At 42.5% G+C, this 17,180-nt stretch overlaps 1 protein-coding gene across 1 annotated transcript in view; it reads right to left on the bottom strand.

Annotated features, from left to right (window-relative positions):
• Positions 1-3,834: 3,834 nt before the first annotated feature.
• The window catches only part of ect2 (epithelial cell transforming 2), an 80,363-nt gene continuing 67,017 nt past the window's right edge, over positions 3,835-17,180 (bottom strand). The window contains exons 22-25 of the mRNA XM_086116638.1: positions 16,814-16,968; positions 14,355-14,462; positions 10,759-10,887; positions 3,835-4,327 (exon numbers count right to left, since the gene is read on the bottom strand). Of these exons, the coding sequence (XP_085972764.1) occupies positions 4,115-4,327; positions 10,759-10,887; positions 14,355-14,462; positions 16,814-16,968 (605 nt within the window). The 3' untranslated portion in view covers positions 3,835-4,114. The remainder of the gene's footprint in view (positions 4,328-10,758; positions 10,888-14,354; positions 14,463-16,813; positions 16,969-17,180) is intronic.

Raw genomic sequence — 17,180 nt, 5'->3', positions numbered from 1 at the left:
GAAAGCTAAAGATACAAACAAATCTTTTTTTACCCCACCCATTTCCTCCTCCCACCCCCTGCGGTCGACTTGGGACCAGTTGCTGGCTCCTGGTCGATTCTGATCGACGTATTAGGCACCCCTGCTTAAAATCAGAGGTAATTCGCTGACTAGCTTAACACTTAGCGCCGTTGTTTGCACATGAGTGGTGATGCAGTCATCTGATTAGTTGCCCTCTATGTCAATCAAGTCACGGGATTTATGATAGGCTGACGTCGTACGTTCTGTGTACTGAGCGCCTTGTTTGAATGGCATCGCCACTGCCGAGGACTAGCTTAGCGCTTAGCACCGTTGTCTGCGCATGAGCGGTGATGCAGTCATCTGATTGGTTTCCCTCTCTGTCAATCAAGTAACAGGATTGATGATAGGCTGACGTATTACATTCTGTGTACTTAGCACCTTGTTTGAATGGCATCCCCACTGCCGAGGCGTTTTCGACGCTTGTCGTGTGAAAGCCCGGGAGCCGCATTGACCCAGCCAAAGAGCCGCATGCCGCTCGCGAGCCGCAGGTTGGCCACCACTGAACTAGCGGGTTTGTACTTTTCTCCAAGATCGATGAAATTTTGGAAGGTACATCTAACAGCCCAAAGACCTAAAAAAAAGTCTCCAGGATGCATTTGCTGAACTTAACAGCAAGCCCCATTTTAAATTTTGCAACAAATAATACAGAGGTACACAGACATTGTCAAAAGAAAGAAAAATGCAACACTGACGGGAACAGGAAAAGTCAACAATGATGAAAGTTATTTGACAAATACTGTTACTGGTCACTTTAAAAAAGGTGCAATGGTTATCTGCACCAACTGCAGAACTGTCACAGTATTGTATTGCACCACTGATCACTTTATCTCTGCTCAATACTTCGTACATTGACTCACAGCTGTCTTTAGGTGGTACTTCTGCACAATGGTACCCTTACATTATGGAAAGTATTTCAATAATTATTTGTCATGTCCTTGTTTAGTGTTGTTGCTTGTTATTGACAGTACGAGTGTAGCCTGTACTACTGGGGACAAATTCCTTGTGTGTTCTACAGATATAGATTCTGATAATGTCTGTAGTATGTGAAGAATGGAGACAGTGCAATGACGACCTGCACTACGTGGCAGAAAAGAGAGAGTGGTTCATACAACTCACTTCATACACCACTTGAAAATGATGAGGCCCCAAAAAAACAAACAATTTAAATATTTTAAATAGATGTGCTCCCCCCCCCCCTCCTTAACACATTGCCGAGGTATTGGATCAGGACTCGATATTGGCAGATCCTCAAAATCAGCTGACTCAGACTTTGTTGGAAAAAATGTGATAGGGAAATCCTTTGTAAAATGAATATCTGGCAGAGAAATTGCCCACATCTATGCAAAGGGACTAACATCTACCGGTACTTCACTAATACCAGCGCTAATAGCCGTATGCAGTTTCCATGTGAATTTTGATAATGATTGATACGAGTCTTCGGTTCCATTTGTACCTCCTCGGTCAGGACAACAAAAACACGCATTCTGATCATTTTTGTCAATTTGATCAATTTCTAGGCTATGTGGCCAGTTTTCACTTCTCTGTTTAATAACACGCGTTCTGCCTCAATCCCATCATTGAATAAAATGTTTTGCACTTTATATGTCATTAAAAATAATCAATAATAATCCATCCATCCATTTTCCAAACCGCTTGATCCTCACTAGGGTCGCGGGGGGTGCTGGAGCCTATCCCAGCCGTCTCCGGGCAGTAGGCGGGGGACACCCTGAATCAGTTGCCAGCCAATCGCAGGGCACACAGAGACGAACAACCATCCACGCCCACACTCACACCTAGGGACAATTTAGAGCATCCAATCAGCCTGCCATGCATGTTTTTGGAACGTGGGAGGAAACCGGAGCACCCGGCGAAAACCCACACAGGCCCGGGGAGAACATGCAAACTCCACACAGGGAGGCCGGAGCTGGAATCGAACCCGGTACCTCTGCACTGTGAAGCCGACGTGCTAACCACTGGACTACCGGGCCGCCCGATAATAATAATAATTATTATTATTAAATAAATCCGCCCAAGAGGGACAAAAATATGTTCCAGGTATCTTAGCATTCAAGCGATGTTGCTCTCTAGCTTCAGAGAAAAAATAATAATAATCACAGCAGATGATTGGTCTTTTTTTTTTTGCTTTGATGTGGAGCATTTTATGGAGGCAGGTGACTCAACCCACGACAAATTGCATATTGGCAGACATAAGCAAATATTCTTCAAAAATGAAGCTTCAAGCTGTTTATTGCCACACTCACTCAGCTGAAGGCTACTGTCAAACAAGATCAAAGTGACTACATAGCCTCTGATTCCTGAGTGTTAACAGACAATTGGAAACTTCATAGATCTACGCAGGGGGTGCCCATTACGTCGACCGCGATCGACCGGTAGTTCGCTGACTGGTCCGAAGTCGATCGCGAAGGGCGTTGAGGAGAAAAAAAACAAACAAACATTTGTGTATCTTTGTGCATGTTAGCAATATATTTTTTGTGTTAATATACACTGCACCCTAACCATCCTATCAGTCTCATTTTCACAAAAAGTATTTAAAAAAATAAAATGAAGCAGGTAAATCTTTAACGTAAGGTGGCGTGTGACCTGCGTCACCGGAAGTTGTTACCGCTCAGCAGTTTGCAATTGCAGCTTGTGATCGGAGCTGTTGCGCCATATCTTTTATCGTTATCATTATTTTCATTCAATTTGTTTCGTGTACAATTTACCAAGCGTACGGGTAAAAAATAGGAATCTGGAGGGCCGAGAGAAGCATTTTAAAACGGTAAGTGTGAGCTACAATTGTTACCAGGCTGCCAAAGGCATGCCTCCGCGTCAGGCTGTTCCTCATCATGGCGTGTGTGCATATGTACATGCATGTGCACGGCAATGGGTCGATCGCAGGAGGTTGGTTGATCAAAAATTTGATCTTCGGTCAAAAAAGTTTGGGCACCCCTGATCTAAAGACGAACGATTAGTATTTATATGGTAGTGTTATACTTGAAACAGCATATGCCCTACCACACATTGTGCTGTAACATATTCAGGAAAAAAAAACTTCATATTCACAGAAATCACATGGTTCTGTTAGTTGTATCCTTCAAGTCTTTTGCAAGGCATGGGAACACCAAAAGTACTTTTTTTTTTTAATTCGAGGAGGTGATTTATGTTCTGTCATCCAAACGTTGTTTTCCAAAGTTCCCAAATTAATGGAGACAAATTTGCCTATATATCATATAATTCAGATTTTTTTAACCCAACATTTCAATTACATATTGTGCATTACCGGTGTTTGCTTTTCAGCACAAGTTTGACCTCCTCATATTTGTGCTTTTTTTTGTTGTTGTTAAACTCCAGATTGTATATCAGTGAATATTCTTCCAAAACAGCCATCATCACCAGCAGGTACCCCACGGTCCAGATGATGAGTAATGAAGTTCTTCCAAATCAGCACCTTAAAATCTACTTCCTTTATTTTCATATTAAATTGAAAATCAAGAGGATAAAAACACATGGTACTTTAATGTTGTGAACCGGTACTTTAATGTAGCGAACCGGTACTTTAATGTAGTGAACCTGCAGGTTGAGGTCTAAGAGTGCAAAAGTGTTTAAAGGCAAGCAGCAAATATTGTATGAATATCTCATACACAAACCTACAGTTTGTTCGTTGTTCTTAAACCATAATTGCTCACATCAATCTGTAGAACCTGGGCATGGTTGGTTAAAGGAGAGTCTTCCTTTGGGAACTGGACTCAAGTGCTTCATGAGGTTGCAAGGGCACCTTGGCATCCCTGCATGACTCAGAAGAGGTTCTTCCAATGGTATGAAAAGCTGGGAGCCTTGGTTTGAACTCTGTAGCCTGAACATGTCTAGAAACGAGTGGATCCAAAATTTTCACCAAATGTTTTTGAGTTGAGATAAGGGGTGGTTTGGACATTTGAAACAGGATCAAACTTGGAATAGGCTGCATTGGTTGTATGTCTGGGAACAGTCAGGCTTGAAGAAACATATGTTAAGATATGACTAATAAATGAGATTTGAAAACGAGAGATTTAGCCTCTTAAGTATTCAGGGGAGAAATTGGAGCATAGGCTTTGGTTTCCCTGGGTAGCCGCGGCAAAGTTTGTGTTGTAAAATGTTGAGCAGGACTGCAGGATGTGAGTGAACAGACAGGAACCCTGGCACTCAGAGGAGGGTTGTCCCAAGAATTAGAGCGTTGCACCGTGGTACTGCTTTTGTCATTCAAACTCTGTGTGGAGGCAAAGCTCGACATCTAAAACAAAAGAAAACAAGGGAGACAATGTGTGAGCATTTAAATTAATATCACAATCAATCTGACAACATTACATTATTCCCATTAAGGGATAAGACAAATGCACAGAACATTGACAACCACAAGAGCCATCAAAACAAATACCCTTGATGCAACATTGTATTTTCTTGACTTCAAGCGACTCAGATCAGATATCAGGCACACTCAAGACCTAATGCTAAACATTTGTGACCATGAACCTTTCTTGCATATCCAGCTGTGGTTTGACAAGGGCAACCGTTACTTTGTTGGCTAGATTCCAAAGTAAAATTTTATTGTGTGTTGACACGCATCTATGATTCCTAAAGCTTATGGAACATTGGATGAAGCTTCCAAACACTCGCCCAAAATGAAGCAGATTCAACTTAGCCATGTATGCAATAGATTCCAGCGGATTGTTGCTTTGCAGCGACTACAATTAAATTAGACAGGAACAAAATTGCTTCGTTATTGTCATGGTAAAATTGTTCAACCAAGACAGCCATGTCATGTTTTTGGAACTGGAGAATCCTGAATGGAACTCGAACATTCAGAAATCACACACTTCTTTTACTTGTTCACTCTCTTCGTAGTGAGATAAAAAAAAATTCTGGTCTCATAAATTGGTTCTTCAGATGTGTCGATATGGAATTATATTGCAAAACTGTAATGGAAACACATTTTTCATGTTTCCTTTTGTAATGTGACCCCGTCTATATTTCGTAATCTCACACGGACCGACAGAAATGTCCACAGCAAACCTAGAATCATAAACAGCATTGCCTGAGAGCCAAACATGACTTCAGCACGAACATCGGAAGGGATGCCATGGAAAAAAAGACTTTTGTCTCTCACCTTAACTTGAGATGTGGGGTCCAACGTCTTTGTGACCGAATGGGAACAATTTACTTTACCTGTTGAGATTTTTAATTACAGTTTCTTAAACTGTTATCAATAATTCCACCTCTTGGTTTATTGAGATTGTCCATACGGGAAGTTGTAAGTCCTTGGTGAAGGGGGTTTGAGTCAATTTAAAGAAGATGAAAAGAAAGGTATATTTCCTTTTTGGGGAGGGCCCTACTCCATTTCGAGTGTTTCCAGTGCCATTTCCGGCACTGATGGCAAGACAGGTCAAATCAGGGTTTCCTCGATGGTGAATTTGTCATCCAAGAAACCAACCACAGCTTCAACGAGGTGCTGTTTGATTTCTGTCTTCAGCAGATCAACAAAACCAAAGGTTTGCTGGAGGATTGGTCAACATAACTCGAAATGAGTCAGCTAGAAACGATTGGTACATCACCTATAGGGAACGTGCATCTTTGACACAGGATACCAGATCCATGTTTGGAATTGCACATGGAGAAGATGATGAAGACATCCACAAAGACTGCCTTCTTTCAAGACTATGGAAAGAAGAGTACAGTAATCCCTCGTTTATCGCGGTTAATGGGGACCAAAACAACCCGCAATAAACGAAAATCCACGAAGTCGAGACCAATTAACATATACATTAAAAAAAATTGCCTCACGTGGGCCTTTGCGCTTGAGCAGAGCGCACGCACGCACGCACGCACGCACGCACACACACACACACACACACACACACACACACACACACACACACACACACACACACACACACACACACACACACACACACACACACAGGCCAGCAAGCCTGCGTGCAGCAGACATGTTTATGATTAGTCAATTAAGGATGATTAGACAATTAAGGATGGAAGAGACCTGTTTTGTTCTGATAAGCCTCCTCTCTCTCTCTCTCAGCCACACACACACACACACACACACACACACACACACACACACACACACACACACACACACACACACACACACACACACACACACTAGCAGCATGTAAACAACACTTCGACACTGATGAAAGATCAAAGAGTAACCCTCGTGATAAGACAGAAAGAAAATGCACAGCCAATCAACATGGCTTTACATCTCTCAGCCCCCTCCTCACCCCACTGTATATCTTGCTCTATGTGACGCACTGTTGTTTTGCTGACTTTCACTGCTTCTCGTGGACCGTTTGCAGACTTTTTGCAAACGGGACTTGTGCAACGGAAAGCCGCGATAAATGCACCGCGAAATAGCGAGGGATCACTGTATTGTATTTTCACGACCATACGGCGCACCATATTAAAAGGCAGTAGTGTCAGTTACAGGTGCTATTTCTGTATTTAACATACACAATATGCAATGTGTCATTGGACGTTAGGCATGGTAAAACGCTCGCTTAAAAAAAGGTAGAATGCATGCGGGAGCATATCAGAGTTTGGGTGTACTTTATTGAAGTATTTAACAATATACTCAGGTTATTTTTTGACCAATCCTCATCCTCAAATCAATCCAAATCCTAGTCTTCCGTATTCGAAATGAACAGCTGGGCAAGTTCACAACAGAGTATGTCTCGCTGCCATGCGGCTCTTCAGAAATGATGCCGGTTTATGCGAAAGATCGAACAACAGTGCAAAGCAGGCACAATCAATTCACAAATTGTGGCGAAACTCGCCTGGCACTGACGACCTAGCAGAGAGGCAGGATACCAAGAGCATTCATAAGTGCTATTTAATAAAACAAATACATAATGTAGCCCAATACTCAATTAGTTCATCTAATTTTGGGTACTGTAATTTCCCCACTAAAAGGCGCACCGGATTATGAGGCGAACCTTCAATGAATGGCCTATTTTGACATGTTTTCATATATTGAACGCACAGCATTATAAGACGCAATCTACAATGCATCCACTAGATGGAGCTACGCTCACGGAAAGGCCAACAGAAAGATCAGATGTCAGTAAAATGTATTTAATGAAGCAGCAACACAGTTCACTTAACCAACAGCAAGTTATAACATTGACTTGTTAAAGTTGAATTCTCTTGCCGCTGCTCTATTTCCATGTTCAACTGCGTAACTGTTGCCTTGAGTTTGAACTCTGCGTTGAAAGCATGTCTCCAGCAAGGAGCCATTTTGGGATCTACTGTACATATTACTGTAATGACCATACACAAGGCGCATCGGATTTTAAGGCGCACTGTGAGCTTTTAAGAAAATGGAAGACTTTCAGTTGCGCCTTTTAGTGCGGAAAATACGGAAAGTTAATCAATTACTAAAATATTTGTGAGTGCTGCTGAGCTACTTTCTACTCCCCCCTTATATTGTCATATTTTTATTAATTTAATAAATCCCTTGCTTCAGGTCACTAGTATTAACCTGTGAAAAAATTGCTTCTTAAAATTAGGAAGTTGCTCCTCAAATAGTCTCCCTCCCTTGTGGTTTCTTTCTGACTTTCAGGTTGAGTGAACGCTGGCGCGTTTTGGCTGCCGCTGCTCAACCCGTATTGTTTTGTGTTTTTTGTTATTGTAAAGTGTCCTTGGGTGTCTTGAAAGGCGCTTATAAATAAAATGTATTATTATTATTATTAATTAGCAAAACTGCTCTTGAAAGAAAAAATATATTTCGAGTCTGAGTAAGGGGCAATCCAGGAGAAGAGAGGAAGTTAATTTTCATCCCTCACTTCCTTGTTTTAAACGATTCACACATCATTCGCCAAAATAATCTTAGGACATATTGTAATGCGCCTCTTTTCGTTCTAAATGTGGGGATGGGATTCTGCTGCTGCTCAGTGCAGCCGTGGATCTATTTCAGAGGGATACAGTGGGGCAAATAGGTATTTAGTCAACCACCAATTGTGCAAGTTCTCCTACTTGAAAAGATTAGAGAGGCCTGTAATTGTAAACATGGGTAAAGCTCAAGCATGAGAGACAGAATGTGGGGAAAAAAACTCTGAAAATTACATTGTTGTTGTTGATTTTTAAAGAATTAATTGCAAATTAGAGTGGAAAATAAGTATTTGGTCAAGACCAAAAGTCTCAATACTTTGTTATGTACCCTTTGTTGGCAATAACGGAGGCCAAACGTTTTCTGTAACTCTTCACAAGCTTTTCACACACTGTTGCTGGTATTTTGGCCCATTCCTCAAGGCAGATCTCCTCTAGAGCAGTGATGTTTTGGGGCTGTCGTTGGGCAACACGGACTTTCAACTCCCTCCACAGATTTTCTATGGGGCTGAGATCTGGAGACTGGCTAGGCCACTCCAGGACCTTGAAATGCTTCTTATGAAGCCACTCCTTTGTTGCCCTGGCATATCATATGCTAATGTTGGCTATTTATTCACATTTGTTTTAATTCAGTGTCTTAGCTCCTGTTTCACTCATTAGCTGCCATAAGACGTATCTTACCGTTTCACTCTCCTGAGTCTGACTAGGTTGAAGGCCGGAGTCACACGTCAAAGACTGGTTGTCGGACCAGGCACCAAAATTATAAATTACCTGACGTTGCACTTGCATGTAAATTTGAATTTCAATCTGAAGTTTCATCATTCTATTTAGGAAAACTTAATAGTAAATGTGATTTTTTTTCTCCCCAAAAAAGATTTCACGGATCTGGAAACAAGATGCAATATAAATTTTTGTGATTTTTCTAGGTTTTTCGGGACCGTCCGAACCCTGTTCATAATGTGTTTTGGTTGTGTCTGTAGAGACGGTCTCAAAGGTATTCTAAGTGAGCGAAAATAAGTTCACCTTTGTGTCTTAGACATCAGTATACCTAATGAAAGATTGGAAATGTAAGTCAGAGTTGGTGCAATAAAAGGCGATTCTGCAGCCAAATTTAGGAACATGGGTTCCAAGTTGTCTCGTCCAGATAGGCAAGGGCGCATTGTAAGCAGAAGCTGTGGAAAAACAAAATAGGTAATCTGGAGCCAGGATTTTGTTGTGAGAAAGTGTGGTGACCATTGGCGCAGATAAAGGGAGCCAGAAGATGCAAAGGGCACATTGAAACAATTCAGGATCAGAGCTCTGTCAGATAAAGTACAAGAACCTGTGATAAGGAAAGGAGAAAAATCACAATAACCATAAAGGCTGGAAAAAGATTTTCAGAGTTTCTGTAGTTATAAAATTTGTCAGTTGTTACATAAAGATAAAATCTGCATTTGCAAAGTGAACTTGATTCCAAGATGTGTTAAGTTGAGCCATTCATCTTCACATCCTGTCTTTTGGCCGGTGTTTAGGCTTTGTTGAGCAAATACATGAGACTTGAAATAACAGCAACGAGGTTCTCATATGTGCGTGGGAGCTCGCCCAACGAGTCTACGTGTGTTTTGTATGCGTGGAGAAATCATTCGACTGTGTCCCTCTGGGAGTTCTGTGGGCCCTGCTTCGGGAGTATGGAGAACCAAAACCCCCGAATATGCGCTGTTCGGTCCCTGTACCACCGATAGCAGAGTTTGGTTCGCATTGTCGGCAGAAGTCGGATTCGTTTTACGTGGGATGGCTTCCACCATCAAGACTGCTTGTCGTTACCTATTCTGTTTATTACTTTTATGGACAGAATTTCTAGGCGCAGCCGAGACGTTGAGGGGGGTATGGTTTGGTGGCCTCAGCATTGCATCTCTGGTTGGCAAATGATGTGGTACTGTTGGATTCTTCAAGCTGCTATCTCCAACTCTCACTGGAGAGGTTCGCAGCGGAGTGTGAAGTGGGATGAAAATCAGCGCCTCGATATCTCACACCATGGTCCTCAGTCGGACAAGGATGGATTGCCCTCTCGGTCTCTGGGATGTGATCCTGACCCAAGTGGAGGAGTTCAAGAGGGTCATGTTTACAAATGAGGGCAGAATGGAGCAGCATCTGCTGTGATACAGACTGTGTATCTGTGTCGTGTTCAAGGAGCTGAGCCGAAAGGTAAAGCTCTCAATTTTCTGGTTGATCTACATTCCTACCCTCAACAATGGTCACGAGCTGTGGGTCGTAACCCAAAGAACGAGATCACGGATACAAGTCGCCAAACTGAGTTTCTTCCGCATGGCGTTCGCGCTCTCTCAGAGATCGGGTGATGAGCTCCACATTGAGAGTAGCCAGATGAGGTGATCTGGGCATCTGGTTAGGATGCCTCCTGAATGCCTCCCATGTGAGGTGTTCCAGGCATGGAGTCCCTGGAACACCTCACATGGGAGGCACCAGGACACGCTGAAGAGACTATGTCTCCCGGTTGGCCTTGGAACACCTTGGGATCTCCCAGGAAGAGATGGCTGGGGAGAGGGAAGTCTGGACTTCCCTGCTAAAGCTAATGCCCTTCAAACCCAACCCCAGATGAATGGTAGAAAAAGTATGGATGGAGGGCAGTAAACCTAGGACCATCTCAGGATTTAACCGTAAACATGTACCACGGACCCCATTCCTGTTGTTTTCCAACATGTATAACTATTGGAAAATTTAAATTTGAAGATTCTACTGTATCATACACATCTTCAGTTACATCATAACTCAATGGATTTTATAAGCAATCTATCATCAGTTCACCAACAAAACAAAACTTACAGACAGTGTCGAGCTCCTGTGGTTTTCAGAGTTGAAACAATGTTTTTTATCATCTGGGGTACTGGTGGACATAAATGCCCTCTGGATCACACGCTTTGGAGTCTTTGTGAAAGAAAATGCCCTTGTCACCTAGAACACACAAAATAACCATTATCAAAAAGTTTTTTGGTACATTTGTCGTGCCATACATTTTAATATATGTATATATATTTATATATATATTAGAGCTGTCAGTTTAGCGCGTTCTTATCGGCGTTAATTTTAATGAATTTTAACGGGATTAAATTTTTTCTCGCGAGATTAATGCGGCACACATCGCAGCGGACGTTACGTTGCTCTATAAATAAACCAGAAACAAAACAACAAGCGCGCTGCACAGGTCCACGCACATGTTTGTTTTGCCAGCCACGGCAGCGCGAGACACCGAAAACGGATACTTGGAGTTTATGAACGGAAAGTTTACTTTTAAAAAGTTGCCAGATAGCTCCACTGACAAGACCAAAGTTACCTGGATGTTTTGCAGTACTGTACTAGACTGAGCTAGCTTCTAATGACATCCTCCTGGCAAATGACGCTGGAGACCACATGTGTCTAGTTTTATTGGACTTAACTGCAGCATTTGATACAGTGGATCACAGTATACTGCTGACTCGTTTGCAGCACTTGGTGGGCATTGGCGGCAGTGCTCTTGAGTGGTTTAGGTCCTATTTAGCTGACAGAACCGTTTGTGTCAGCCTTGGCTGCTCTGAGTCACACACTGCTCCCCTGTCATGTGGTGTTCCACAGGGCTCAATTCTGGGGCCTCTGCTGTTCTCGCTGTATCTGCTCCCATTGGGTTCCATCTTAAGGAAACATGGTATTCCCTTCCACTGCTATGCAGATGACTGCCAGATCTATGTCCCACTGAGCAAAAAAGACGCCTTCTCATTAAGGCCACTCCTATCCTGTCTGGAAGAAATCAAAACCTGGATGGCACAAAATTTTTTGAAATTCAATGAAAAGAAGACAGAGGTGCTATTGTTTGGTCCCAGTGGCCCTTGTACATCCCATCCTGTAGACTTGGGCCCCCTGTCTCCTTATCTTAAGTCAACAGTCTCAAACTTGGGCCTTAAACTGGACATTGATTTCAAACTTGATCGGCAAATTGGTGCCGTTGTCAAATCCAGCTTCTTTCACCTTAGACAGCTGGCCAAAATAAAACCTCTCCTCTCACATGAACACTTTGAGACAGTAATTCATGCCTTTGTCACATCCTGGCTCGATTACTGCAATGCCCTTTACTTTGGAGTCCGCCAGTCCTCCATTAAGCGCCTTCAGCTGGTCCAGAATGCCGCTGCTCGCCTCTTGACTGGTACTCGTAAGAGGGAGCACATAACTCCTACTCTGGCATCCCTTCACTGGCTCCCCATACATTTTAGAGTTATTTTCTAGATCCTCTTATTTGTTTTCAAATCTCTGAATAATCTCGCGCCACCTTACCTCTCTGAGCTCATCCGCCCCTACACACCTGCCCGGCGCCTCAGGTCTGTGGACCAGACATTAGTAGAAGTGCCAAGAACTAAACTGAGGCTCAGAGGGGATCGAGCCTTTTCTGTTGCTGGTCCCTCTCTCTGGAATGACCTCCACTGAACATTCGGCAAGCCTCCTCGCTGCCCATCTTCAAAACCCTCCTCAAAACTCACTTGTATTCTTTGGCATTCGACTCAGCATGACTTAGATTTGTTCTTGGTTTTACTGTTTGGTGCTTTCTACCGCCTTTATTACCGATTTGTCTTACTGTTTATTGTGCATGTTAAATTGCTCCATGTACAGCACTTTGTATGCAGTGATGGCTGTTTGAAAGTGCTCTATAAATACAGTTGACTTGACTTGAGCTATCATCATAGCACCTCGAGTCTGAAATACCACTTAATGGCCAAGCACACAGCTGATGTGAGTACTCCGCCCCCTCGTCTAAGACAGACAGCTATGGATCATTTCAAAGCGAAGAAAATGGATAACACGACGAAAAACAAATTTGCTGAAGCCATAGCTAAATGTATGACGACTGCATGCAAGCCTGTCAACATTGTCCACAGCCAGACTCAACCTGAAATCATTCGCATTGCATCTAACGACTCCACTACGTATTGCCAGCGAGAGCCTCCATTACAAGCTGTGAACAGAAATTGTACGTAGCGGAGAAGGCTAAGGTACACCAAGCGGGAGAAGACACTGTTTCGGGAGAGAAATAAGAGACTTGGTTGATGAGGTGACGCGATTGTTACTTGTTTGGAACTATTTTGTGTGCAAGGTTACCGTGTTCCGTGTCCATATAAATAAAGGGGGTGGAGCTTCTCTGTGTTTGTCAGACAGTACCGTTGCGCTGAGGCACGTCGAGAGTTCAGCGGTGCTTTAGTAGCGACCAGGCTGAAAATAAAACGTCTTCAGTGCCTCGAACCAAGTGTAGTCATCCGAAATGATGTCTACACAAAGGAAATTCAGAAATGATAAAAAATGTGAGTAATCACCATTAATTTTGAGTTAACTATGACAGTTGCGTTTTTAAGTTGATTAAATATTTTAATCGTTTGACAGCTCTAATATATATATATATATATATATATATATATACACACACACATACATATACACACACACACACACATATATATGGGGGGTAACAAATCAATTCAAATCACAATTTTTCGGGAAAAAAATTGGCATAAGTTTCCAGAATCATTCAGCCCTACTATAAACTATTTATAGTGTAAAGCATAGGTGTCAAACTCAGGTCCTGGAGGGCCGCTGTCCTGCATGTTTTCCAAATCTCCCTGTTGCAACACACCTGATTCAAATGAACAGGTTCAATGTCAGGTTTCCACAGAGTTTGCTGATGATCTGATCATTTCAATCAGGTGTGTTGCAACAGGGAGACTTGGAAAACATGCAGGACAGCGGCCCTCCAGGACCTGAGTTTGACCTCCCTGGTGTAAAGCATTATACACTGGGGTTTATTTCTGTCAAGACACAGGACATTGCAATCTGTAAGCATAAAATAAATTTCTAATGTAGGGGTGACATTCTAAGATGTAACAAGGAATGATTTATGATGAAGCCAGGTTTCATTTTCTTTCCAAAATATGTTTAATGAAAGAACACAACCTACCTGGCATGTACCTGTCGTGCTGTTTCCTGTAAGCGGAATTCTGTTTACATTTTCAGGGACAAAGTTTGTTTTTGTTTGGAAGGAGCACTTTTCATTTATGTTACTTTTTAAAAAAACATTACATATTGATCCTAAAGGGAATAGTTGATTAATTATTATAATTTATGTGAAATTGTCCAACATTTCAAATGTTTTATGAGAATGTATGATACCCTTGATTGTGTTTAAAGAGACAATCTAAAGATTGCAACAATTTCATTGTCATTTGCTTTATCTTTTGATTGAAGGAAGACATTCAGATCAGATTTTTGAGGGACAAAATTGGGAAGTTTAAGACCATATTGCCCTGATTACATTTTCATACAAACGCAATGCATCACTTCTCTAAAGCAACTTATGTACGTAAGTAAATAAATAAATAATCCATTAAAAATAACGTTGCTTTTACCTTTTTGGATGTCTTCTTGATGGCTCTTGAGGCTTTGCTTAGGGTGCTGTCCATATCTCTGGTACTGACCTGTAGTGAGTCTGGGTCTGCACAGTGAATTAGGTCACCCTGTGGATGGGATAAAAACTTTCACTACTGCAACTGTCTTCATTCATTTACGAGGAGTAAGTTAGTGCAACAAAACAAATGTATCCAGTGGTTTGCATCGAGAAAGCCTGACACAATTATGAAAGCTGAGAATTACAAATTCTGAGCAAAACTACATGTGCCTTGAAGAAATGCCATGGTGGCATTGTCACAGAGCCATTGCTATCTATCTCTACCTTACCAAATTTAAACTACTGGTAGCTGGATGGCGCTTTTAAATACAATTGTTAGATTACAGAGCCGACTGGGTGACAGTTACAGTAAATCTGGATGAACAAATTGAAGAGAGGTGGGGGAAGGATTGATTGTCTTTCCTACTGCAAATGTATTGGACAAATTCTTGGATTTTGATAGATTTCTTATTTTGATGACTCTTCTAGAATGCACAATGCAGAGGTGCAGGGTTTGATTCTGGCTGCGGCCTTCCTGTGTGGAGTTTGCATGTTCTCCCCGGGCCTCTGTGGGTTTTCTCCAGGTACTCCGCTTGCCTCCCACATTCCAAAAACATGCACGGCAGGCTGATGGACCACTCAAAATTGCCCCAAGGAGAGTGTGAGTTGTTTGTCTCTGTGTGCCCTGCGATTGGCTGGCAACCAATTCGGGGTATCCCCGCCTACTGCCCGAAGACAGCTGGGATAGGCTCCAGCGCCCCCTGCGACCCTAGTGAGGATGAAGCAGTTCGGAAGATGGATGGATGGATGGATGATCAACATTTAAAAAAAATATCTCTGTGTGCCCTGCGATTGGCTGGCAACCGGTCCAGGGTGTCCCCCACTTACTGTCCGAAGACGGCTGGGATAATCTTTGGCACCCCCCGTGACTCTTGTGAGGATAACGCAGATCGGAAGATGAATGGATAGATATAGAGCATTAGGTGTGTTGTTACTCAAGGGGATCATGGAGGAAAAATTTAAGTTGGTGACTCCCGCCATTTAAATCAAAGAGCACCACAGTCCGATGCACTGCGATGGAAACATTGCAATCCTGTATTGTATTTTATGTAATTTTTTATTGAAAAAAAAAATTGAACAAGAAGTGGTTTGTCAAAAGAAGAGAAAATGGGTGAGAATAACTTTTTTACTTTCTTTGAAGTGGGCAGAGCTGTTCCTGTACTCTGCCCTGTCATTTACACTCTCCTCCCAAATACAACAGGGAGTTTCTGAATGACATCAAATCTTGCCGAAATCATGCTGATATCTGATCGCAGGGTTTTTTCAAGACTTATTGACTCTTAATTTAGTGCAGTGCTTTTGGTCTGTTATGTTATATAGTAAGTTATGTTATATAGTATGTAAAGTTCTTTGTTACAGCTGCAGCTGTTCTGAAATCTGCTATATAAATAGTTGGATTGTATTGGAATGAACAGCAAGAATAAAATCCTGGCCATTAACACCTACGACGCCCTGCCTTAAATCAGATAACCCGCTGGCATAATATCCTGGCCACTGCAAGAGGCACAAGCCGCTATTATTTTGAAAGCTTCTTTCAATGCAGGGAGGTTTTGTCCAGCATTCTGAAGCTGTACACCAAGTGGAAAGAGGGAGGCCGTGGATAAGTTAGCATCATGGGCACTATCCATGAAGAAACAACAGCCTCCAGGGATAACCTGCTAAGTGAATGTCTCAGGCAACAGAAGCCAAGAAAGGAAAAGGAGCCAGCTGGACTGTGATGGAAAGACAAGCGCCTACATGTACCACTGACAAATTGAAGTGGCTGACACCGATGGTGAAAATGCTGCACTGAAAGACAGGTGCTTATTGTGGCAGCACAAGACATGGCCTTAAACACTCGATCAAGTCTGGGGTCTACCACATCAGACAGGACCCCAAGTGTAGGCTGCGCAAGGAAGCCACAGAGCAGCATATCACAAAGCAAGGGAAGTTGCTGGCAGGCAAGGCATACATGGAGAGCCATAACCATATAGCAGGAATAGTGTACTGGAACATCTGGACCAAATATGGACTGGAGCAGGGGTGCCCATTACGTCAATCGACCGGTAGCTCACGGACTGGTCCCAAGTCTATAATACACTGAGAATCCATTAATTGTTTTATGAAATTCGTACCGGCTTGCGTCTAAAGTGTCTTGGTGGCCTAACATAGCACTATCCTGGCCCAGGGCCACCATTCATGTTTGGCAATGGATTTGTAAAAATATGCAAAATAATTATTGTTATGGTTGTAATTAGTTAGCGTTCAGTGAGTTATGTCACAAAATACTGATGATCCATAACATTTGGCTATTTTGTGTGTGTTTGTGTGTGCTTGCATGTGTGTGCGCGCGCGCGTGTGCTTCTGAGTGTTGTCCGTTACCGCATCAGTCCGGCAGATGGTGTTGGCTACATGTCGACAAAGCGTTCGAAGCCAGTCACTTTTCACTGTTTCCTCTCCAGCCAACTGGAAGCTGAACAGCATGTTCTCCTGTTCAGTCGGCGGGTGAACGACTAAAGCAAATGCATTCACACATTCTGAAGGGAAGGGCATAGGAGAGATGTGAGATACAAAGGCAGAATGTGTACTTATTTCTCCAAGCACAAAAAACATTCAGGACAAAAATGTTGAACCCAGATTATTCTTGTATTCATCATGAGTTTTACAAAAACCACTGGAACAAGTAGTTGGACTGCTTGACAAAAGTGGACAATTCTGTTGAGATATTCGCTAGTTTAAATATCTATGA

Source organism: Hippocampus guttulatus, chromosome 7 (genome assembly GCF_054856545.1).
Source record: "Hippocampus guttulatus isolate MCC_2025c chromosome 7, RoL_Hgut_1.0, whole genome shotgun sequence".
Lineage (NCBI taxonomy): Eukaryota > Metazoa > Chordata > Actinopteri > Syngnathiformes > Syngnathidae > Hippocampus > Hippocampus guttulatus.
Note: the sequence above shows the minus strand (reverse complement) of the source record. Positions and strands in the feature narration are given on the sequence as shown.